This window comes from Podarcis cretensis (assembly GCF_951804945.1).
Source record: "Podarcis cretensis genome assembly, chromosome: 4".
Classification (NCBI taxonomy): domain Eukaryota; kingdom Metazoa; phylum Chordata; class Lepidosauria; order Squamata; family Lacertidae; genus Podarcis; species Podarcis cretensis.
The window spans coordinates 26,183,504-26,209,531 of record NC_137173.1 but is presented as its reverse complement, the minus strand read 5'-3'; the positions used below and the strand labels follow the sequence as shown (position 1 = coordinate 26,209,531).

Here is a 26,028-nt window from a genome sequence, read left to right as displayed (position 1 = left end):
AGATGCTGCTGACTGAACCTGGGCCCTTCTGCCTGCTAAGCAGGCGCTCTACCCCTGAGCTAGAGCTCTTCCCTGCAGACAGAAATAAAACAAAAATGCCATAAAAATCACCAGCAGCAGCTACCCATCAAGAGGAACACAGCAACTGCTGGCACTGTGAGTCGATGGGCTCCTGCTGACTCAAACCAATTCACTTTTTTTGAGCATCTGGAAGCCAGAACTTTTGAGTTCTCCTTTTGTATTATGTTGTGAACCGCCCTGCGATCTTTGGAAGAAGAGCAGTGCACAGATTTAATAAATAAAATTTAAAAATGCCTCAAAAAGCATTTAGTTTAGGCTGTTTGCCAGCCATAGGATCATTATTATTTATTGAATTTATATACCGTCCTATACCCGGAGGTCTTAGGGCAGTTCACAGAACAAAATCAAAATATAAAAACACAGAATATATAATCAGTATAAAAGCAACCACCGAATAACACCCCCCCTCAAAAATCCCCACATTTCAATTTCGTTGTTCTGTATGGGACAATGACAATAAAGATTATCGTATGGTGTTTTGAAAGGGCAAAGGACGAGCCAACTCCTAGGGGCGAGGACCCTTCAGCCCCCCCAAAAAAATATTTGAGGGAGCCCTCACCCAAGTTGATGGGTAGTATTGCCATTCAAATGTGTGGGCGCTGCGTCTTGTGATCTATTATCTGCCAATATTTTATTCAAGTTGGCATCCCTGCTGGACACAATTCGCTCTTTGAGCATCTAAGGACAGGTGTTTTGTGTTCTCCTTTTGAATTATTTCTGTTACGAACCGCCCTGCGACCTCCGGATGAGGGGCAGAGTACGACTTTAATAAATAAAATGAATATATATCTATATTCACAAAACATGGTTTGGCCAGCGACTGCTCTTCGCCAGCTCTCTGTCCCTCTTGCCGGACACGACCTGCCTCCGCCGCCACTACCCGCAGCACGGGCACGACTCCCGCACCCAAAGGCCACGCTTCCCACGTGCAGTGGGCGCGTTTCCCGCCAAACTCCCGGCCTCGCGCTGCAGGCTGCTTATGAGGCACGTGCGCCCTGGTGGCCGGAGCCGAGACCTTGCTTCGCAGCTGACGGGAGATTGCGGCGAGTCGGCGCGTGGCGCGAGGACCACCCGCCCCCCAGTCCTCCTCTTCCATTCGGCCAGGCCCCCTCTCTCTCCCCGCAGAGGTGGCTGGCGCTGCCCTATAGCTCCCGCTCGCCCCCTCCCTCCTCGCCCTTCGCAGAGCCGCAACGGAGAGCCGAGGCCAAAAGCGGCGCGCGGGCTGAGCAGCTCCCTCAAGAAGCGAGGCCAAAGCGCCCGCCAGCCGCAGGGGAGGCGCCGCCGCCGCCGCCGCCGCGTGCGCGCGGGAGAGGGCTGCGCGCGCGAGGCAGCGAGCGGCCAGGAGTGGATGGCGGGGTCGTCACGGCCGCCGCCGCCGCCGCCTCCGCCTCTCCTGCTGCTGCTTCTGCCGCAGCCCTAAGCGGCCGCCGGGCTCGTCTCCCGCCTCTGCCTGGGCGCTGCTGAGCCGCGGCGCGCCAGGCTGCTGCAGCATGCCGAACCCCAGCGGCCTCGACAAGGCGCTGAAGATGTCCTTGCAGAGGAAAACCAAGATCCACTCGGCCGCTGGTAAGGGGCGGGGTGGCGCGGGGAGGTCGGGGGGTGCGAAGCGGAGGGAGGGAGAAGCGCCCCCGGAGCCCCCCACTCCTCCTCCTCCTCCTCCTCCGCGTCTTTATTATCTCCGCGCCACCGCCGCCGCTGCATCCACTGCGCAGCAGCAAGCCGCCTCTCGCTTCTTCGCCGCGCGAGCTTTCCATTTCATATTTATATCGATAGAGAGAAAGCGCGAGGCTCATTCCATGCATATTTCATGGCGACCGGGTTGGGGATTCGTGACATCATTCACCTTCCTGCCCGCCTGGTTGGATGAGGTCAGGCCAGGGCATTCTTGGGGGGGGGGGGGGCGGAATCAAAAGAGCTGCCCGGCCAGCCGGCTCTTCGGAAAGGGAGATGGTATGATGGGCGGCAGAGGGAGGGGAAAGGGCCATTGCCAATCTGCTCCGGATCGATCGGTTTCCAGTTTCGCTTTTAGCGTCCTCCAGGGAGAGGGAGGGTTCTGCTCGTGGCTGGGCCTGATGCCGGATTGACCCTTGCAAACCGGCCCGGGGATTTTCGCTGCAGTGCGCGCTCGTGCGTTTTAAAACACCCGGCTCGTTTGCGCTTTTTTTAATGTCTTGCGCTTGCTTGCCGCTCTGGCCGGTTCGCAAATTGAATAAAATACGAAACCTGTCAATTTGTCAGCCAGCAGCAGCAATAGCAAAGCCTGCACTGACTGGCGGAGAGATTAGCATAAACCAGCATAAACCCACCATTGCGCTGTTTTGGGCATATAACTAGTGCACCCGGTGATCCATCTCCTTCCGGATGTAAACATTAGATTCAGAGTATGGATTTTCCTCCAGACCTGCAGCAGTGGGAAAGGTGGTTAAATTATCCTGCCCTCCTGCTCTGATCCCAGTAATTATACACATAATCTACAATGAAACATGTGCAACCTTGCACACTAAATGCAAAAATGCATATATGCAAATACAGACCAATGCACACATAGGTCAATGCCACATATAGATCAGCGGTCACATATGCACATATAGATCAATGAGCACTATCTATTCTAAGGACAGATGGCCTAATTTCATGGGTGTGGGTATGGGTGTGTGGGTGTGTTTATGATGGCCTGTATCCTAAATTGTGTGTGTATGCACACACAATACCATTGCTCTCTGTCTGAGGCAATTGATGACCAGGCATTTGATGACGTTTGTGCTCCTTCATCCAGACTACAACCTGTGCATCCCGTGACTGCTGCCTTGCTAATAAGTCCAAATTCAGTTCTCCACATTTTTGTTCCAGTTTGCAACTTATTTATTTCACCAAAGGCCTCATAAAGATTCACCATCATATTAATGCGATTTTCTCCTGATATGCAAGTCTTAGCGGTATGCAATTTTTTCTAATGTGCACAGTTTTGCAAATCAATTCTCCCCAATGTAATGCACTTTTAAATGTTACTTTCACAGATGATAGATAGATAGTATGCGTTTCTTGGCTGGAGAACTGCAATTGCAAAATCCGGAGAAGTGTGGATTTTGAAGGGTGGTTGTGTTTTGGTTCATATGTTGTTCTGGAAAGTGAAAATTAGGTAGGTTTGCCTTTCAGTGCAAGCTGAATTGAGTTTCTCTCTCATTCCCAGTAGTCTCTTTGTGAACATTCTACTCCTGCACGTGTTGGTGAAGAGATATTGAAGCTCATCTAACAGAACTTGCTCCTTCCTTCCTTTCCATCTTTCTCCTGGATGGTTTTAATTTTACTTTAGATCAGCTCTGATTTTGATCTAAGCCATGGCAGTGTGCATGTGTGTGTGTTTATCCTTTTCCCGGGTCCTGTGCTTTCTCCACCCTGGACCACAGGTTCTCCATCTTTGGCTTGGGTGGTGCTGGACAGCTCTTTCCTGCCATGCTATGCTGCAGCTCCCCGTTCCCCCAGCAACTGCGGCCTGAAGCAGCCACCTCACTCTGCCTAACTGTAGGGCTGGCCCTACGTTGCTTTGGTGCATTTTGGGGTTGGGAGGCAGCAAATTCAGATGCCTCCCCACCCACATACTGAACACAGAACATAATCCTTTGGGCGGTTATCATGTATGAGGCCAATGGGAATGGACATGAAGTGCAAAAGCCCATTAACATTCTTGTGCAGCTCCTATTCATTTTGCAGGGATCTTTGGAGAAGAATTTTCCAACATGCCCCATGTTAGCTGAAACAGGTCTGTTTCTGTTTCAGACAATAAAAGCCTGCATCCCTCTCTATTGCCTTTCGTGGCATCCAAAAGATGCCAACAGAAGGGGTTACCTCACCTTGCCTTGTGGTAAGACTCCCTTTGCCAGTACTCCCACCACAGTTTAAGAAATTACACTTAAGTGGAAATGCCAGGGTAATACCAAGGGTGTGGAACATCAGACTCGGGGGCCAAATGTACCCCTCCAACCTTCTCCATATGGCCCTCAGATCTCTCTCCAGGCCATACCCCTAACTGGCTCTGCTTCACACCCCACATGTTTTTGCCTGGCTGGAATATGTCCCTGAAATCTTGATAATGCCTCTTGCTTGTCTGGATGGAGACTAGACAGCTGTGTGTGTGTGTAGGAACCACATCATGTACTAAGATAGAGCTTACATTGGTTGCCCCGCCTACTTCTGCCTCAGGTCCCATCCACCACTGGCATGTGGCCCCTATAAAGTTGCCCAAAAAGTGAATGTGGCCCTCAGCCTGAAAAAAGATTCACCACCTATGGATTATACCTTGGATTTTATATGCGTCAAGCATGTGATCTGCCACTGACTTTCGTTCCTCTTATGCTTTCGAACTTCACTCATCAAGCTTGCATCTTGCCCCCAGGTCACATTTCAGGAGCTTACAGGTAGCACCCAAAATTTATTGGCAGTGGAGGTGTTGCAGGCAGGAGATTAGAGAGAAGATATGAGATTCCTAGGAGGTGTGCTCCTCTCTAGGGTTGACGCAAGGAAGCACAGTGAATCAGCCTGGGTTTGTTTAACGCATGCATTTGGGAGAGTTTTCTCATGAAATATATTTTGGGGAAGCACAGTCCGCTAAGGGCATCTGTTCACTACTTGCATCTGCAAAGTCATTTGAAAAACACTGCTGCACCTGCATTGAAACTTGCTGTTGCATCGGGTCAGTGCCCATACTGTTTAGTATCTGTTCTGGGGAATGACAGAAATTTCTCTCCTCCCTAGTTCCGGAATTTGGCTGTGTCCATGAAACCTATGTTGGACTACATGCCTTTTAATGTTTCTGACTTGTTCCTTAGCTGTTCCTTGCAATTTTTTGATGAAACTCCTAGGTACTTGTTCAAACAATGAACTAAGTAAAGAAGTACTCCCTTTTACTGAAATCACACCACTGGTCTTTGCTACCCAGTATTCTTTAGCCTGCCTGGCAGCTGCTAAAGGGATTTCTCACTGAAGTTTGAACCTAGCGTTTGAAACAATGAATGCCCTCTACCAGTGAGATATAGTCCTTGCTTATACAGTGGTGCAGCTTAGGCTGGATTTGGAATCAAAATCCTGGCCCCACAAACCCAGCCCCATTGGCAGATGGCCACCCAGAGAGCAGCAGCTGATGGGGGGGGTCTACTGGGGCTGGTGTCAATTGCCAATACAATTGCCAATTTTCTTTTTTTAAAAAAATACATTTTATACCTGGGGAAAGGCTAACCAGGCATGTACATTGTTATATATCAGATGCTCATCATCTTACTATTTTTACTTTAAAAACGTACCCTTTTCTAAAACACAGTGCTGCGTATTCGCAAGTAAATGTGTTTAACACAGGCTTCTTCAACTTCGGCCCTCCATATGTTTTGAGACTACAATTCCCACCATCCCTGACCACTGGTCCTGCTAGCTAGGGATCATGGGAGTTGTAGGCCAAAAACCTCTGGAGGGCCGAGGCTGAGGAAGCCTGGGGACAAAGCTCCTGTTTTATTCCTGTAATCATGACAATGCTGTGATGTAAAATGTGAAGTATCTGAGGCAGCTGGTCACTTCCTCGTAGGCCACTGCCGCTCGCTTCCATGGTTCCACTGTCATCTTCAGGGTCTTTTGGCAGCCTCCTGGAATGTGTGGGGGCCCAAACCTATGCCCTGATGGCATATCTGATACATTACTTAATTCTGCTGACTCTTCCTCTTTCAATTGCTATATTTTTGGTGATTGCGGTTTTTAAATTTTTTATCTTTGCTGGCTTCCTTGAGCGTTTCAGTTTTCAAAGCAGAAATGTTTCAGATAAGCAGATTTCAGACCAGAGCTGGCCCAACAATAGAGGCAGGCTAGGCAACAGCCTAGGTTGCAAAAATTTCAGAGGTGCTTAGGAGTACATTCAGGTGGAGGGAGTATTGTGTAAGCTAGCATTTCTGTCCCATTTTCTGATGTCCCTTCCACACGGCAGTACCTGCTGTGTTATGAACAGAGGCTTTCTGGCTGACGTTCTGGCATGTTGCAGCACTGAATATCATTCACATCAGTAGGTGTGGTGTGACACGGCAATGAACATCATTGCACAACATTGCTACTCTCCCACCTTGCCTCACATGCATCCTTCCCTCCCCCCTCCCCGTGATTCCCCTATGAACCATTACATGTTATGGGCCAGATTCAACTAAGTAGGTGCGCTAGCTGGAAGCAGCAGTTGTGTCATGGGCCAGGAGTCGGCTTCACCTGCTGAGCAGCAACCTGAAGGAGCAGAAGGCAAAGTCACTCCACGTGCTGATGATCAGGAGCCTTCTTGCTCCTGATGAGAACCAGCTGGCTCCAACATCCTTAAGCAGGGTTTCTAGCCTCAGTCAGTTGCTGGAAACAACATTTGTGATTCCTGACCAAACCTTGCTGCTTCTTGCTTCTCGTGACCTTGGACCCTCGGCTTTCTTGACCCCCGGATTGTCTGACTAGGTGAACTGAGATACTCCTGACTTTAGGACTGAACTGGACCTTGTATTTGAACTCTGCCTCCAGGCAAGTACCCCCCCCCCTGAAACTTGGCTGGTTTCTCCCTCCTTTGAGCTGTGGCTGGCAGCACAGGACTATGACCAGTTGTGCATGTGCGCCACAGTTGTGCACCAGGACGTCCCCCCCTCATCACCTCGTGCACCCCCACCCACCCAAATCAGCTCTGGGGGCTCTGGACAACCCCCAGAAGCCAGTGTGGGAGCCAGTGTGGTGTAGTGGTTAAGAGCGGTAGTCTCGTAATCTGGGGAACCGTGTTCACTTCCCCGCTCCTCCACATGCAGCTGCTGGGTGACCTTGGGCTAGTCACACTTCTCTCAAGTCTCTCACCCCCACTCACCTCACAGAGTGTTTGTTGTGGGGGAGGAAGGGAAAGGAGAATGTTAGCCGCTTTGAGACTCCTTAAAGGGAGTGAAAGGCGGGATATCAAATCCAAACTCTTCTTCTTCTTCTTCAGAAGAGTGCAGAGGCCAGAGGCAGGATCGTTCCATTGGGAAAGCTGAAATATTTGCACTGATGGAACAATTGGAAGAGTGTGCCGTTGTATTCCTCCCTTTGTATGCATTTTGTACATGCTGTAAAATATGCATTTGAGTTTCTTTTTTTTTTTATAAAATTTTTATTAGGTTTTCACATTTTATACACACACACAAAACAAAAACAAAAACAAAACATGTATAATTTCATACTCTTGCTTTCTTTACCCCCTTTCCCTGACTTCCCCCCACCCCCTCTTCATACATCCCAATTCCAATAATTAATTCAACAAGTTCTTGTCTCTCATCTTTAACATATTATTATTATTTTTAAACTTAGCTCTTTTTACTTATCCACATTTAACTTATCCAATTCTCTTATAAACATTAAATCCTTTTTCTAAGGTCGACCTAATTTCCCTTCCACGAATTTCTCCCTTTATATATTAATTAATTATATGTCCTAATAGCCAAATACAAAAATCATAAAAATTTTGAGATTCTGTTCTCCCCTCCCTCCCTACCCCGGTTTCCATCCCTTCCCAAGCAAATGTCCACAGTTCCTAGCCCGGATTCCTCACATCCGAGGCCTTCAAATCTCTGTCCGTCTCTCTCTGCCGATTTTGTTGGTAATTCTTCTTGTTGGACCTCAGGTCTCGAAGGAGTTCTGTCACAGTCACATCAAATTTTCTTCTATCCAAGATACTTAAAAGCAGTTGCTGCAAAAGGTCAGCTGATCTCCCATACTCAAAGAGGAAGTCCCAATCATATTTCTTTATTCTTTTAAATTCCAGCATTCCAGGTATTCCAGGGACTTCCTCCTTCATCTTTCTCATCTTTCACAGATTTGCAATCCAAAGATCTTCTTCTTTATTTCCTTACAATATAGACTCCTGATTGGTATTTTCCTGTACTTTTTCCACTCCTTTCTTTTCCACCAGTTCTAAAAATGTCTCTTCTGGTTCAGCTGCAGATTTCTTATCAGTCCCTTCCTTTACACATTCAGCAGAGTTGTTTGTTTTAGGATTCAAGGTCATAAGTTCTTTGTTCATAGCCGTACTCTGCTCTTGCAGGATTCCCACAAGAAAAAACATTTTTTCTAACTCTGCCAGTAATTTTCCTTCTGCAGCCATTGTAATGTCTCTAGTTCCCCCTAGGGGGATTCCAATTGCTTAATAGTCCTTTTCCAACAGTCTGTTACTTTGTTGTTTATAGCTACGTTGTTTCCAACCACCTCAATTCAGATACAACACTTTTAGTTCAGAGAGTTATTAAGTAACAAAGTTCTTAACTTTCACCGCCTGTTTGACAACTCCTTTGACAGCTGTCAAACTCCTTATTCTTTTTCCTCCGGCTTACGCACAGGACGCTCCCAGGTTCGGGGGGGGGGGGGTTTACACAAAAACTTCCAAAATTCCTCACTTTCTCTCCAGCACAAAGACTTCTTCTGTCAAATTCATGGAAATATCTTTTATCTGACACCAAAAACCATACTCTTCACCTTAATTCTCCGACCCTTGCTTTAGATCGTTTGTAGGTAGGGGGGGGTGCGGACTTCCCTTTAGCACATCCCCTGGTTGTACCGAATTCAAAGATATAAATTTTAGAGTCCAAATTCCATTCTGCTCACGGGTTGTTTGTTTTCCAGTCCGAATTTTGGGAAAAAAGTCAGCGCTCTCCGGCCATGGCTCGCGGCTTCGCTCCACTGAAGTAGCGGTCTACTCACAGCACCACGCCGCTCCCCGTACCCTCTCCGTAGCCTTTAAAAAGGCTCTTCGTGGGTCGGGGAAGGCGCTTAAAGGTGCCCGCCGAGTCACCAAGTCCGCAGGCTTCCGCGCCTGCGGTTTCTAAGGGTCCCCGCGTCGCCGGCGCGGTAAGACCCGTCTTCAGCAGAGCCGATTCCCTCCGGAGCTCGGAGGGAATCTGCCATTAGCCGATCGCGCTAACCCGGAAGCCAAATATGCATTTGAGTTTCAAGTGCATCCCCCCTAATATACACCTTTTCTATATGTGGGTTTTTTGTGTTTTTGTTTTTTACACACAATCCTTATTTATGTACATGCTTCTGGGGACTGAAATTTCATGGCAGATCACAGAATGTGCACAATCTGACTGATAGTTGCAGTCCCAACATCAAATTGATTTAGTCCACTGTGAAAAGTGTACCAAACAAATTCTACCTCCATCTCTCACACTGGTCAGTATTTCCCTAAGCTGGTGCCCTCCAGATGTTGCTGGAGTCTGTCTCCCATCAGCCCTGCCCATTGTCCATGCTGGCTCAGGTTGGTGGCAGTTGGAGGCTATCAACATCTAGAAGGTCCCAGGTTTCCTATCCATGCTTTAGTGCCACCAAATGACCATAATAAGAGGCCGCACATTGATTTAAATTTAAGTTATTCTCTAAGATGCTTACAACTCTTTTTTGTTGAAGCCACAGAGAGAAGTGACATGCATCCTTTCCTTCCTGGCTCTTTTAAGTTGTCTAAAAATAAGCTGTTGTCAATATCACACTAGGTGGTTGCAAAGTGCATTTCCTCCTCCCCCCCCAAAAAAAAAAATCACTTGAAGCTTGCAAAAAAATTAGAGGTCAGATGTTGACACCATTAATATTGATTCAAATAAATAAATGCTGTTCCAGTCCTTTGTGATCTCCATCCAGGGGATGTCAAAATATTGTTGTATCAAAGCAGTAATTACAGTATCCCTTTTCAAAGTTTGCAAAATTGAGCTATAAATGCTAGGCGACCTGCTGGTGCAAAGCCATTATCCTTATTTAGCTAATGGGAAATTTTTGCTGTCTGTACTTCCCAGTATAGTGCTAGTCTTCTAACTTTGTGGGCTTGTGTGCACAAGGGAAAAGTTACCTGGGCTGGTGAAAGGCATGCGGTGCCATAGAAGCCATATGGGCATCCAGTGACAATCTAGGAGCATTATGTGGCTTTCAGGGTGTCCATGAACCTCCCCCCCATTGGTCTGATTTCATTTTTTCTTTGACACAACAGAATGAGTTGTTTTTCCAAGTCTTTACATTGTTGTGCCAGCTGTCTCTCCACACAGTAATGGATGTGCCATTCAGGGGGTAGGGGGTGCATTTCCCGGCTACAAAACAGAACTCATCACGGTTGGGAAAATGTATTTTTCCCTCTACAGATGCATTATTTGGGGAGTTACATTTGCATTCTTCTTTGCAACAGCTCAGCACCAACTCTGCAGTAGAATTTGTGTCTCAAAGGCCCCTTCTGCCGATCCAGAGGAAGTCCACTGCATTTAAGTCTCATTTAATCAATAGGACAAATGAATCAATGGGAGAAGTTAGTCATTACTAACTTAACATCCCATTTATTTCATTTTGACTTAAGCTTAAACACATTTACTTTCCTTGAATCAGGGCCATAGCATTCTTTTGGAACACCAGTTTTATATCTCAGTAGCACAGTGGTCTAAACCACTGAGCCTAGGGCTTGCCGATTGGAAGGTCAGCGGTTCGAATCCCCGCAATCGGGTGATCTCCTGTTGTTCGTTCCCAGCTCCTGCCAACCTAGCAGTTTGAAAGCACGTCAAAGTGCAAGGAGATAAATAGGTACTGCTCCGGCGGGAATGTAAATGGCGTTTCCGTGCGCTGCTCTGGTTTCAGCAGAAGTGGCTTAGTCATGCTGGCACATGACCTGGAAAAACTGTCTGCAGACAAACGTCGGCTCCCTCTGCTGTAAAGTGAGATAAGCACCGCAACCCCAGAGTCATTCGCGACTGGACTTAACTGCCAGGGGTCCTTTACCTTTTTAGAAATAAATTCTACTGTCCAAATGTGTTGCTTTTGTGAGCAATGGAAAATTCACAACTTGATAGTTCCTATATAGCAGCAAATCATGATTTGCAAAGCATGATAATTCTATCCAACAAATCATGGCTGCTGAACAGCTGTTTGAGCAAACTATGGTTTGGGTGTTACATTTAAACCAATGGTTACCATGGCCCTCAGTGTATTGTTTTGGAAGAAAGCCACACAAACCATGGCTTACCTCTACGTGAGATGCATTTGAAAATCCCACTTTAAACTTTGGTTAGCACAAACAGGCCCGGTGTCACCACGTAGCATTGCTGTATAGCTTCTGGAGCCCCAGGGCTCTAGCAAGGCTCATTCCTGAGGCCTTCCCTGGATTCCCCTTTATCTGCCACTGATAACAAGCAGCAGGCAACTGGATTAAGGAGCCACCATTTAATTTCACACAATACCCCCATGCTTTGTCTCTTCGAGGCATTATGGGAAATTTAAATGGAGGTGCAGGAACCACCATTTACATTTCCGATGTTGCCTTGGAGTAACACTAAATTGGGGACGTTGCAGGACTTTTAAATGGTGTGCTACCGGTCTCGGTTGTTGCCAGGTGGTGCCAGTGGGGCAGTGATGTAGGAAAGGGCCCTAGATGGCATATTTGATAAGCCCCTCCTGTTAAACCTGGAGTCATATTTGGGCACAAGCCGTGACTTACTGCTACATTTGAACTGAACCCATGATGTGATTTTCAGAGTTGGCCAAAATGGTGGGCCACTGCCTCAGTTAAGTGCAGAAGTGTGCTGGGATGGCTTCATGAAGGCTTGGAAGTGATTACCCCTTGAACAATGTGGCTCTCCGTTTGAACTTGGGAAATCAATATGAAAAACTGTAAACAGCCTGGGGATAACAGACTTGTCACTCCATGTTCCATGCGGATTTTGCCTTCTAGCGGTAGGGAATCAACCCACATTAGTCTCTCATGTTTAGCAGAATAGACATGAGTTTGGGTGATTTGTCATGATTTGTCAGCACAGAGAGCGAAATGCCCATATACTGTCTCTCACCTGATTCAGACAGCTGTAATAATACAATACTTGCAATATAATGGGCCAGATTCAAATACCAGTTTCACTAGCGGAAGACCCTGCAAGGACTCCTGCTAGTGCAATGGGGCTTCCCCTCTCTCTGCCTCTTGTGCTTGCACTAAATCCACTCTAAAGCGTTGGGTGATCCCGCAGGGATGAGAGATTGTTCAAGCATTTCTTCTTGCCTAGCAGAACAGTCTCCTTAGCACTACATAGGATTCCACCCAATGGGTTGTAGTCAACAAACTTTTACTCAGAGTAGGCCCTCTGTAATCAACAGCGATTTTAATTTCAGTGGATCAACTCTGAATCAGAAATGACACACCTATATAAAGAGTATATTATGCCGTCGGTTCAAGTGTTCACATTATGAATCTATGAAATGGGTAACAGATTGAGGATAATGAGTTCCTCAAATGATAATGCTTACTTCTTACAAGGTATCACCTCAAATGTCTGGTGTCAATTAGATGGAAAGATACAATGCCACCTTTTTAGTCTGGTGTGTGTGTGTGTGGCTTAGTATAATACTGCTCTGTTCTGCACAGATCAAACAATATCAAAGGTCTGTTTTTACTTTCATGAACACCTGCTTGGTTTTTAGCCTCCTTTTGGTAGTCATTGATTCCCCCGCCCACCTGCTGCCTCAGACTGCAGGTGGAGGGTTGTGTATAAAGTACTATCCTCTTTATAGGTTGAAAAAAAACCCTTTAATGGGAAGTCTAGACTTCAACCAAGTATTGCTACTTGCAAGCAGTCGTTTTGGTACACTTGAGTTTTTAAACATGCAACATCCCACCTGCAGCTGGGTGGGGCAAAGCCCCATCAGAGTCTTATTCTAAATGGGTAGTTTGTCTCCTAAGAGCTGATGCATGGGGAATTCAACACTGCATGGTGTTATGGTGCAGGCTGCCTCCTGTTTTGAATGCTCTGCCCCAAATGCTATTCAAAATGCCTCAGGGAAGTTTCTAGCAGTGCGTCTGGACCAGAATGCAAATGCACTGTGATCAAAACGAATGCTGGTGCCGTCGCAAGACTTGATTAACTGCAGATGCCATAAAGGCTACTACGCTTTCTGCAGGGAACAGCTGCATGATCACGTTCCCATGGATTGTGTAGCAAATCCGAAAGACTTGAAGTCACTTCCCATCAGCAGAACCCCAGCCTGCTTTCTGCAAGGGCCAGCTGTGCAATGGGATTTCATGTGGGAAATTTGGTCACGTAGCTGATCCAGCAGGGTTTCAAAGTACCCCATACCTAATGCCAAATATAACATTAGGTGTGAGACTGGTGGGCATGGTTTGGGGAAAGTGGCTTTGTGGGCCAGATTTGGGCTCCAACAGTTGACTTGGCTACCAACAAACAATTGCATAACACTGGCTGCTGGTCTTTTGCCTGGCATTAAGTGTTATCATCTTTAGGGAACAGATAATGGAAACAAGGGTATGGTGGTAGTTTCAAAACCAAGGATATTTGATTCCCCCTCTCACCTTCTCAGTCATCAGTCACCAATTCCTGGGCTCTGAGCTGTCTCCCCCTGGGGGTTCCCTTCCTCCACCTCTGCTCTGCATCCAGCCAGTCCGTGCCCTTGAGATCCTGGCCCTTGTTAGCAGAAGGAGCCAATGTGTACACAGAAGGCATCACGAAAAGGGCAGCATGTAAGAGCTGAGTGGTTTGCAGCAGCATATTCATTTTAAAAGATCTCCCTAGGTGTCATTGCTTCAGCATCAATATGAGCAGCGTTCCTCTCTGGCTTCAGTTATGAATGAGGTTTGCTTTCCTTTTGTTTGGCATATATCTAACTTCTGAGTCTGTCTGCATTTGCTCTGTGACCCAGACCTTTCCCTGCTGAGCGTTTGGGAGGGATTGCAAGCGGTATTATTAAAAGCTTCATACTGATAGTTCTTAACCTTAACCTACCCTTCTACAGAAGGTGGAAACCAGGTTTCCTGCAGTTCCAGCACCGTTTACGAAACGTTTCCACCATGATTTACTGGGGCAGTTGCACGTTTGGTACCTAGAAACCATGCAGTGCAGCCCCCTGCCCAAGAAAGTGGCCATCTGCCTCCACTTCCTGGTCAGCTATTACAATTCAGGCTGCAGCTTGCCATCAGCAGAGACACCCAAGGCTGGCTCCAATTTAGAACGGCCCCCTGGCAAAGTGGTACCCAGTGGTCTCTACAGAGAAGACTAAGCTGCTCTCAGTTGCAGTTGAGTCTGCCCACTTTATTGCACCTGGTCTTCTGCAGGCCCAACTCTTCTTTGGTTGTCACTTCAGGGGTGACAGTCTGGATGACCAGTTGCAGTGTATGATTGTGTCACATGCAGCTTCCAACCTGCAACTTGATTTGCACCCCATCACTCTTTAGTGGTGGTGCTTTGTTAGCAATTAGGAGCAGCAAGAACCTTAGAATTTGTCACCCTCCTGTGCATATGATGTGCCTATAAGGAGGGAGATCATGACATCATAGCATGATGGCAGCCACCTTGCATGTGTGATGTGTGGAGGAAGGAACTATTACAGAAAGTGACCTAAGAAGAAGGATGGCCGTGACCTTATAACAGAGGGGTATCCAACATGATGCCACTCCTGATGCTGCTGAACTACAACTCACATTATCCCATGCCGTTGATGGGAGTTGTAGTCCAACAACATCTGGAGAGGACCACATTCTGTGGCAAAATGTTGGATGTTCTCTGCTGTGATGCTCACAAATTGAGTAGAGTCATCTGCAACCACTGCTAATGGTTTAAGTGATCAAAAGCAGATCAATACAACTTTTAACCTATGCGCTCATTCAGCTGTACAGATGGATCTGTTGAAAATGTAGGGTGGGTGTATTTGTCCAGGGTATGGCACCAGCTCTGTGCTTGCTTTGTCATGCATGCAGCACAAGTTACCAGGCCTACTCTGTGCAGTTAACAAGCTGTCAGAATTTGGGTGGCAGAAGATACAACTGAAAACTCTTTGCAGGTTCAATTTATCATAGAAGGGTCTGGAATTTACATTAAAAAAAGATTTTATACTAGTCAGAAACTGAGTTAGTAACAGCAATGATGCCTCTGCTTGCTGCTATCTTTAATTTTTTGGGGGTGGGATAGACATACTGTTGTCCACTTCTGCCCACATTAAAATCTAGTATTTCTTCATTGATTTCTGTGTTCAGCTCTCAGTTTTGTCCAGGGACAGTTAAAACTATTATCTCAGTGTGAACCAGGAAATGATCTATTCAGACAATAAGATCATTATATTTGCTCTTTTTATATCTATGTGCCTCTTCCTTTGCTCTCTTTTGCTCATTTCTCCTAGAGCAGGAAAAAGGGTAGAGTGAAATTGAGCACAGGACAACGAAGGAAGAGAGAGAGAGAAAACCTACTCTGCTCCTTTCCTCTTCTGCACTCCTTGTCTTCTTTCCCTGCTAGCCTCTTCCGCCAGCTGATCTGCAATATTTAGAAATCTCTTGGGCTGTTGAAGCCATGACCTCTTCTTCACCAGCCATTACCAGCCAGCCAGTTGCTCACTTTTCTTTTCCAATGCTCAATGTTCTTTGGCTTCTGAGCATGCTTAATCCGCATTAAGCTCTTTTTTACTGGGCTCATAATTTATTACAGACCAGAAATGACCTAAAATAAAACCGCACAATGCACTATAATTTTAAATAAATAGCAAAATACAAAACGATGTATAATGGCCAATGGCTCAAGTGTACACATGTAAGGTAAAGGTAAAGGTACCCCTGCCCGTACGGGCCAGTCTTGACAGACTCTGGGGTTGTGCGCCCATCTCACTTAAGAGGCCAAGGGCCAGCGCTGTCCGGAGACACTTCTGGGTCACGTGGCCAGCGTGACATCGCTGCTCTGGCGAGCCAGAGCCGCACACGGAAACGCCGTTTACCTTCCCGCTGGTAAGCGGTCCCTATTTATCTACTTGCACCCGGAGGTGCTTTCGAACTGCTAGGTTGGCAGGCGCTGGGACCGAGCAGCTGGAGCGCACCCCGCCACAGGGATTCGAACCGCCGACCTTTCAATCGGCAAGTCCTAGGCGCTGAGGCTTTAACCCACAGTGCCACCTGCGTCCCACAGTACACATGTACAATATAACAAATGACCTATATACATAGGGACATAAGAAGCTCAGTGTTGTCTACACTGACTGGCAGCAGTTCTTCAGAGTTTCAGAAAGGGAACATTCCTAGGGGACTACCTGGAGATGCCTAGGATTGAACTTGGGACCTTCTGCATGCAAAGCAGGTGCTCAACCACTGAGCCATGGTGCCAGTTGGGGCTGGTGGGACTTGTAGTCCAAAACACCTTTGAGGCTGGCGAAGGCTGCATTATGGCAGCATCTTATTTCATTTGCATGTGGGTTCTGTGTTGGCCGGTGCATGGAATGCCAGCCTTGGAGGCCTCTTTCCCCGCGTCATTTTGCAAAGGTTAAAAATTAAGAAAGGAAGGCTAAGATGTTAACTGCTGAAGGACTACATTAAGAAGATTGTGAGTCTTAAGCCATGAGTCCCTTCTCTGGCTGAGTTCTGTGCCCCCAAATAGAACTGGATTAGTTGGAGAAAGAAGAATGCAACTGAAATGAAGAAGGGGAAGGGCCCTCACTGAACAAGACTGGAATAAATACAGTTTTTCCAGGTCCCAGGCATCAACATTGAGCTTTTAAAGCAGCAGCAGCACCAGTTTAGGAGAAAGTCCTATGCAAAGGTGGAAGAATCGTTTAAATCGGAGCTTTCCAAACTTTTCATGTTGGTGACACACTTTTTAGACATGCATCATTTCGCGACACAGTAATTCAGTTTTACTAGCAAACTGGAGGTTAAACAAACCCCTTTCCAACCCTGGGAGGAGTGTGTGGAGCGTTCATGCGACGCACCTACACACTGCAGCCAACACACTGATGCGTCGCGACACACAGTTCAGAAAGCTCTGGTTTAACTAACCCAAAGTGAGAGCATCAGGTTCCCGGTTGATGACTCACCTGGCAGTTTTCTAGTCTGTAACTAAACAAGGGACTCCAACTGCAGTTGGGAGGAAAACTGATCAAATGGTAAATATAACATTAAAAGATTGTGCGCATGCTGTCCTTAAATAGAAAATGATTTGGCATGGAGGAAGATACAAGGGATCAAAGAGTGTTGTGGGTTTTGTTTTTTTAAAAAGAAGCCAATTAAAGGATCAAGGACCAAGATCTGAATGAGAGAGATAATTATAGGTAGCAAAGGCAGGTTTAAAATAGAACAAGTAGATCGTGTCCTGGGGAACAAAGCCATTACAAGACAAATTGCTGGGAGAGAAAGTGAGAGAGCAAAAGGCAATGGAAGTGTGAGAAAATGTTAGGGAAAAAAAGAGATGAGAAATGCAGGAATGAATCTTAACCAATTAAGAGTGTAGAATCCTTAACAGTCAGAGGAAAGGTTGCTTTGTTGGCTGTACAAAGAATGGTGGCAGTGAAAGAGGTGCAAAGCCTGATGGCTGGTGACAGAGCCTTCTCTGCAATGGCCCCCAAACTGTGGAACTTCTTCCAGATGAAGGTGCACCAGGCACTGTTTCTTTTAAGTTTTAGGCGGTCATTGAAGAGGCGGCTCTTTCTCTTTCGCCTTGGAAAGTTCTAACTATTCTTGTTAGTGCCCCCTTATATACCATCTGTTTTGTTGAAGTGCATGTATTATGTGGTATTTGGGGAGTGAAGTTTTTTATATTTGGGTTATTGTATGGTATTCTCTTTAGATGTAACCCATCCTTTGACCTTACAGGGAAAGATGTGTAAATAATTATGTTGTTGTTATTGTTAGGTGCCAACTGTAAAAAGGCCCCCCAAAATACATCATCCTAAGTTACATTGTGGGGTTGATTTGTGTTGATAAACTGGTATCCTGATTTTAGGCGGCTATCGAAGATGTTTTCTTTAAGAAGTCTTTTCCTGAAGTGCTATCCAGTCATTTTATGGAATATTAATAGCACATATCTAGGAATGATTTTATTGTTTGTTGAGTTTTTATTGGTTTTTTTAGATGCTTTTTATTTTTAATATTTTAACTCTCTTTATCTTGTTCTCTACACCACTTTGATAGCTTCTGACCACAAAGCAATTTATAAATAAATAAGCAAAATAAAGAATATGGATTTTAATATAAATTGGGAAATGGGAATTATTTGAGGAGAAGAATGTGCTTTGAATTGCTTCAAAAGACGTAGTGTGTACACAGCCTTAGGGAGGGTAATTTAGAACCCTTAACTGGAAGTAATGAACCAAATAGCCCCTTCCTGCTGGAATCAGTACAAATTGGTATGTGTACACTTCTTAATATAAAACTACCACCCGGGAAAGTATTTGCTTTAATTACATCAAATTTCCTGTGTGCATTTACAAGGTCATGGGTTTTGTTTCTTAGCAAAGCAGGCTGCCAGCATGTGGAAATAATTGCATAAAGCATATTTTGTGTCATTCCACCTTACTTCACTCTGAGCACATTGCACTTGAGATTCCTACAGAAAGTCATATTTGACAACAGAGTTAATAATAAATTGGAAGGAATGTTAAGTGGTTGAGGTAGAGAATGGGGGAGGGTGGCTTTTGCTTGGTAAGATCAGAAATGAGCGGCAGCAACTAAGATTCGTCACCATCAAAGCATTTGTAAAAATTTGTAGATTGTTGCAGACGAAAGCTTCTTTTTTTTTTAAGACAGCAGTTTGTTAAATATAACTAGGTGATAACTGCCATTATGCTCTCGCCATCCACACCCCAGAAATAGGAACGATGTGAGGTTTAAAGAGCTTGCACACATCATAAGTTTTTGAGGTCCACAGAATGTATAACCTTTTGCCTGCGCTGCTCACTTTTAAAAACCAGCTAATGGCTCATGTCTGCTATGGGTAAAATATTAACTTTACATGACCAAATTACAGTGGTACCTCTGGTTACGAACTTAATTCATTCCGGAGGTCCGTTCTTAACCTGAAACCATTCTTAACCTGAGGTACCACTTTAGCTAATGGGGCCTCCCGCTGCCGCTGCATGATTTCTGTTCTCATCCTGAGGTAAAGTTCTTAACCCAAGGTACTACTTCTGGGTTAGCGGAGTCTGTAACCCGAAGTGTTTGTTGTTCTGGTGTCATCTGAACTGGAGATCAGATAAAAAGGTTATTCTAGCAAGCTGCAAATGGGTCATTAGTATTCATTTAATAAAGGTAATGGGGAATGAATCTGTGCAGTGGAGATGGGGACCTTGTGGCTCTCCAGATGTTGTTGGACTCAAACTCCCACCAACCCCAGCTAGCATGGCCAGTGGTCAGAGGTGATGAGAGAGTCCAGCAACATCTGGAGGGTGACAGGGTTCTCATCCCTGCTCTAATACAAAATCACATCCTGAGAAATCCTAGATTACAAGCATTTTTTTCAGGATGTGTTAGTTTGGGATCTTAATACAACCTGTGCTTTTACAAGACTATTTTACTCCAGTAAATGGTGTGAGGAGGCAGAAGAAGTCACGTTTGGCAAATCTTGTGTCTCAGAAAAGGTTGTGTGAACTGGTTGAGGGAGTTTCAAAGTTTTTGATAAAACAGTTCTACTGTAATAAAATGATTAAACAACGCAAACAGAGACAAGTAATGAAAAATGCAGTGAATTAGACTAAAATGTTCCTGGTGCCAAAATGTCTACACTTGGCAGTAGGAGCCTCTGGTTGGATCCACAGCAATTATAATACACACTCCTTCCAACATGAAATTGTTGGATGGGAACATAGGGGTTTTGTTTGGGGTGGGGGTTTTTGGCGAGTGGGTGGAGAGAAATGCCAGCTTAAGGAAGTTGCATTAGTTCAGCTGAAGTGAACTATGACAGCTGGGGGAAAAATAGCATGAGTAAATGCAGTCAGTCTACAGATGGGGAAACATTTTGACCAGGGATTGGAACACTCTGGCCTACAAACCTGATGAGACCCAGCTGGTCGCCCCATTTGGCCCACAAGGCCATTTTGGCCAATAAGATGAGCCTCTACCTACCCTATCTCCACAATCCTTTCATCTAGAAGGCATATTGGAAAGAAAGGCAAAAATGTGCTATTAGCGCAAAATAAAACATCCACATTGTGCCCCTTTCTTGCTGCTAAATCTGTACTACGGTGGTTCACACCGTGTGGAATGGGTATTATAACCCCTGAATCCAGCAGCAATCTAGATACAGAGTTAGAGACTGCAGAGGCCCTAGCTAATGAGGACCAAGTCAGGGCTGTGAACCAACTGTTGGTGATCAAGAGACGACTGGGACTCAGATTGTTTAGACAAGAACCCCCCCCCCAAACCTCCCACACTACCAGGGCTCATAGGGACATAGCCAGAAGCATCACAGAACCTTCCCTGAGCCTGAGGAACCAAATGCCTTCTGTCTTACCAGTTCAGTGGTGCAAGGCACACATCTGGCAGGATACTATGGAACATAGGAGAATACCCATCCTCAGGCCAGAAGTTCTCCAAAATGGGATGGAGCAAGGGAGAGATAGTCTAGAGGCAGAGGCTTAAAAGGCCCCAGTCTGCATGCAACATCTTTTGGAGTAAGTTGCTCACTTGGAGCTCTCCGTGGTTCTGAAACTCCTGACCTGCCTTCTCTGGAAGGATCTTCTATCCCACCAGAATACAATGAAGGAGAAAGCTCTGCTGCCCACCACCCACTCGTCCACACACATCTGACTTCTTAGGATGGATTCAAATGACTAGGAATCACCATGTATGGTACCTGTAACTGTCTGATTGTCTGGCAAAAATAGGGAATCTGTAGCCCACCAGATGCGGTTAGACTCAAAGTCCCAGCCAGCATGGCCATTGGTCAGGGATGATAGGAGTTGTAGTTCAACAATACATGGAAGGCCATAGGTTCCCCCTCCCTGCTATGTAGTTAATTCTGAAGTTACCATGTATTTGCTTGTGCTTTAAGATATAGTTATGTCCATGAATTTCATTGGGTATATCCTGAGTAAGACTAGCAATGGATACAACCCCAAGTCTCTAGATTTCACCTAACTCAGCTTCCAACAACTATACAAAGCATTATGTGAAACTTTTTTGCAACCATTTGACCATTGCGGGCAGGTGTCTGGTTCGTAAGTTTCATTGTTTTCATGTGATGCTGTATCCCCCCCCCTTTCTTTTGTTGACAAGTTCGGCAGATGGAAGGAGGAAAAAACAAGTCAGCTTAGAAGCTGAGATGTTTTCTCTGGAGACAGTTTCCCCTTAGGCTATATTCTGGATAAGGAAACAAAGACATTAAATTGAAGTTGCCTGGGCCTTAACACCAAAGAAAAGAACGTGACCTTTGGAGTGTCTCATCTATATTACCTTTCATAAGAAATAGCTTTCATGGAAAACATAATTGGTTTACATCCTGAAATTACAGGATGCAAAGCCAAGCACCACAAGATGGCACAGCGAAGCTAGTATGGCTGCCCTGGTTGTATACTTTTAGTTGTATGCTTAAGTCGCAGAAAGACAGATAGATCCCGAGCCAGAACACTAACACCACAACCTATAAAACTGGTACCTGTTGGTGCCCAGACCAGAATGCCTGCAAAATTCCATGTTCTTTATAGATGTCTGCACATCCCCTACTGACTAGGGCCCTGGCACATTGTGTACCCACTGCCTGCCTGCTTCTGTGTATCCTCTTTCCAAATAAGATATTGAAGGCTCTTCCCTGAGCCCAATTCTCATGATAGACCTCTGCTGTGCATTGGAAGGTCCTAGGTTTGGAGATCATGTCTCTGTGTTTTTTATCTTATTGGCACGAAATTTTCAGGTGCTCTTCCCCTGCCCCATTCATTCATTCAAATCCGCATTTGTTCTTTGCTGCAAATGGACACATGGTCAGACTGTTTGTTTAAGCATTAATCTGCTGTTACAATTGATGCTTAAAACGTATAGGTCTCCTCTGGGCTGATGAAAATTCGTTACCCATCCATTCAGTTTTGATCTGTTTTGCCCGCTGGAATGTCACAATAGTAATGCAATTGGAATGAAACCAAATATCAGAACTCCTGCCCTGTTTTTATTGACATTGCTTTAGGCAAAGATTAATGAGTAGTGATTTGATGGGTTTACATTTTCTTCCTTTGGGTTTCCCCCCCCCCCACCATTAATAGCTGAGTGATTCATGACTATTAACCCAGGATTAGGTTTAGGGCTGCTGTTGCACGAGTTGTCATGGCCCTTGTACTGAGAGAGGGGGAAATACCACAACTCTAGCCTACTGGGTCCTTGAGTTTCCAAGCAGTCTTGATCATGGAATTGTTGACAAACTTCCTTAAGGCTTTGTATACGTTGCATAAGTAGGTGTTACACTTACCATGGGATGACCTGTGTCGGACTAGCTTCTTAATGGAAGAGCAGAAAGACCATGATAGCAGCTTTATGGAAAGGACCAGCTGATGGATTGTATTTGACTTGTGGGAGCCGCTGTGTCAAGGACGAACAATGTTCTTTGAGAATCCACTTCTTTGAGCCAGGATTGCTCTCATGCATTATGCAGCAGTACCGTTATGAGAACAACAAATGTATTACATTATGTTAACATCCTTCACAGAGTATTCTCAATAACTGAATGGAAACACACGCAAACAACAGTGCTGCAGTGAACTCAGGCTTAGTGGGGACTACAGCTGTTCCTCCTTTGAGGAAGAATGCTGGGAAATATCTTCACGTTTTAGAGCAGGAAAGGCTCTTGGCTCCCTGGATTTGGCTGGCACCGTTGAAACTGCCCTTTAAGGGTGCTACCATGCTTATGGCAGGTAGCCATTTTGAAAAGTGGGAGCAGTAGAGCAAGAAAGGGGTGGTCATATCGAGAGAACAGTGGTGGTGGCAACAGTGGTGCCAGAAGTGGGAAAATGTATGAGAGGAACAGGTAGTTCTAAATCTCGCAGTCTTGTTGGGAGCAGTATTAGTGGATGGGTCCTGAAACTCAGACTGGCTAAAATGGTGAATTTGAAGCTGCATACATAGCTCCATATTTAAAATTCATGATACTGTATTTGATATTATCCCTGCATTATTATTATCCCACTCAGCTGCTGGGCTAATAGCAGCTTTATGGGTGGTAATCTATGATTTTAAGTGGGAACAAATAGGTAGAGGGAAGGGGGTTAACTGTCTTCTCTGCCAGGGCTGCTGCTCCAATAAAATTTGGAACCCTTCTAATCTGTTTCAAAGTGTTGCATTAATTGTTTTAAATCCTTGAGAGAATCACTCATGGATCACCCTTGTCATATAGCCTGTTTCTTCTTCTTCTTCTTCTCCTCCTCCTCCTTCTTCTTCTTTGGCAATCACTCGTAGCCAAGTAAGATTGTCTTCCATAAACACAATTTTAACAACGAGTCCGTAATAGGCTGTATACAAACCATATGTTCAAAGCACATTTGAAACATGTTTAAAGCACCTCATCAAGAATACTGGGAACTGTAGTTTGCCTTTCACAGTGCTACAATTCCCAGTGCTCTTTTAAAACTACAGTTCCCAGGGTTCCTTTGGGGAAGTCATGTGCTATAATTGTACTTTAAACATATGATGTGTACACAGCTATAGTGTACTTCCTAGAATTTGTTAAGTGTGTAATCCAAGACACCTTTGATTGTTAAAAAACACACTTGAAAAATGGAAATTTGTCTGTGTCTCCAGAATAGAGGAGGACTCAAAATGCATCTCAGTTGGTGAACAGTGCTATCTCTTGCATGTGCACTCAGATGTAGGCACCTTTGAGGTCAGTGGGAATTAGTCCCATGCAGTGCTTTTTTTCTTGGGGGACACAGGGGTACGCATACCCCTAAACATTTTGTGAATCTAAGTTTGGCCTCATTGAGGGGCAGTATTTCAATATGAGTAGGAAAATGAGAGTACTCCTAAACATTTTCCCCCCAGAAAAAAAGCACTGGTCCTATGAATGTACATAGGGTTGCAGCCAGAGGTACTTTCATGTCTGCAGATGGGACATTTTTACACCCAACTGACAAAACATGGCCTATTATAATTATCTTGGAATAGAAGGTGCTGTAGTCTTATTTGGAGCAGAATTTTGGGGTGTGGGAGTTCATTGCTTCTCTAGACTTCAATTGGGAAGGGTGGGCTGTTCTAGAAGCATCCAGAAACGCAGATATATGCTAACAAAACCGAGATTCATTTACGTGTGTGTGCGCGTGTGTGTGTGTGTGTGTAAAAATCCATTTCCATCTCTAAATCAAACACAGAGCAGTTGGTAACATCTATTCTGCAGCTGTCCACAGGGATCATTTTAATCAGCCTTGAGCCCCTCTAAAGCTACAGAAATCTTTGGAGGAGGGCGGCTGATTTTGTCATCCTGCTGTGCAAAAAGCAGACCAAACAGTATGCCTCTGATATTCCTCTGCTGGAAGAGATTCGTGCCTGTAGGTAAATGTGCCTTTCGGCGGTTGCTTTTTCCTTTTTTTTTTTTTTATAAAGATTTTTATTAATTTCCAATTTTTTAACAGAAACAAAAAACCACAAAAGAAACAGACAAACAAAAAACTCATATTTTCATAACCTTATTTTCATAACCCTCTTTTCCCGGACTTCCCCATACCTTTCCCTTTTTGCATCCTTGGTTTAGTACCATTATTCAGCAACCTATCTTGCCCAATTAAATATAAATTTATCCTCTTTCTCTATTCCACCCTTAATTTTAAACCCAATTATCGCTGCAATTCTACGTCTTCTTTTCCCTCAGCATTTTAACACTCCTCAGTTTTATAATAATTCTTAAGATTTCCACTTTCTTTATCTTAGGAGCCATCCCACTAGTAATCCATATTTGATCTATTCTTGTCCAGGTCATCTGTGATTCTGAAAAGAATGTTCCCTCCCTCTCGAGGGGGTTTCTTATTCTCCAAATGTCGATCAGGTCCAAGTTGTCAGTCATTTCAAAAAAAGTCTTAGGTAGTCTCCCGTCCTTGGAGATCACCTGTCTTTGTGCTTTATCCATATTTGTAGAGACAACCCCGTTCATATCGCCTAATAAAATCACCTTGTAATCCAGATAATTTGTTAATGTCTCATGTAATTTCTTATAAAATTCTGCCTTCCCTTCATTTGGTGCATAAATTCCAAATATCAAAATTTTTTCTCCTTGAATCTGTATCTCAATTGCCAAGATTCTGCCCTGTTCATCTTTGAAAATCTGTCTTGGAGCCAATTTTTCTTTTGCGTATATCACCACTCCTCTTTTCTTAACCTTATCTGATGAGATAAATTCTTGTCCCAATCTTTTATTTATAAGTAATCTTCTGTGTGCTCTTGTCACGTGGGTTTCTTGTAGACAAATCAGATCCAATTGTTCTTTCTTCAAAATGTGAAAAACCTCACGCCTTTTTCTGGGAAGGTTCAGTCCATTACAGTTCCAAGTTAAAATTCTCAGAGACATTGTTAGTTAGTTACCTCCAACTGCACCCTGCAGCTGTTCTTCGTCCGTTGGTGATTTGAGTCCAAATGTCAAATTCCCCAAGTCTGTGTCTGCAGTTGAGTTGAGGACCCCTTTCACCAGGTCTTCTCCGTGTTTATGTAGGAACTGTTCTTTATCTTGTGCAGTTTTTATCTTGACTTTCTTTCCTCTAAAGTTGAAAGACAAACCCTGTGGAAACTCCCACCTGAAAGGTATGTTGTTCTTCTTCAGCAGGTCCACCAAAGTCTTAAACTGAGTTCTCACCTCCAAAATATATTTTGGGATATCCCTGTAGATTTGCACAGAGACGTTTTGAATCTGGAGCGTTTTCTGGTAATGCAAACTAAGTATCTTGTCTCTCTCCTCTTTCGACCTCAATGTAATCAGGCAGTCCCTTGGAATCTTCCTGCCTTGCCTTCTACCCAATCTGAAGGCGGTTGTAATCTCAAATTCTGTTCCCTCTAGGTTTTCCTGCCAGAAGTCTGAAATTTCTTTTGTGAGAAAGTCCACTAGGTTGTCCCCCTCACTCTCGGGAACCAACCTAAGTCTTAAATTCTTCTCCTTACGCTGCATGTCCCATAAAGAAAGGGTCGCCTCATGCTGGTCAAGCCTCCTACAAACAGGAACTAAATTTTCCTGTGTGGATTCCGCAGTA

At 45.0% G+C, this 26,028-nt stretch overlaps 1 protein-coding gene across 6 annotated transcripts in view; it reads left to right on the top strand.

Annotated features, from left to right (window-relative positions):
• Positions 1-1,424: 1,424 nt before the first annotated feature.
• The window catches only part of ATP8A2 (ATPase phospholipid transporting 8A2), a 338,417-nt gene continuing 313,813 nt past the window's right edge, over positions 1,425-26,028 (top strand). For 4 of the 6 annotated variants that reach the window (XM_079973394.1, XM_079973393.1, XM_079973391.1 and 1 more), the window contains exon 1: positions 1,427-1,647. Coding sequence is in view for 4 of the 6 variants with exons in the window: in XM_079973391.1 (XP_079829517.1) it covers positions 1,572-1,647 (76 nt within the window). In the remaining 2 variants the exon portion in view is untranslated. Of the gene's footprint in view, positions 1,648-26,028 lie in introns of all 6 variants that reach the window. The other 2 variants (XM_079973395.1, XM_079973390.1) reach the window with 2 other exon arrangements.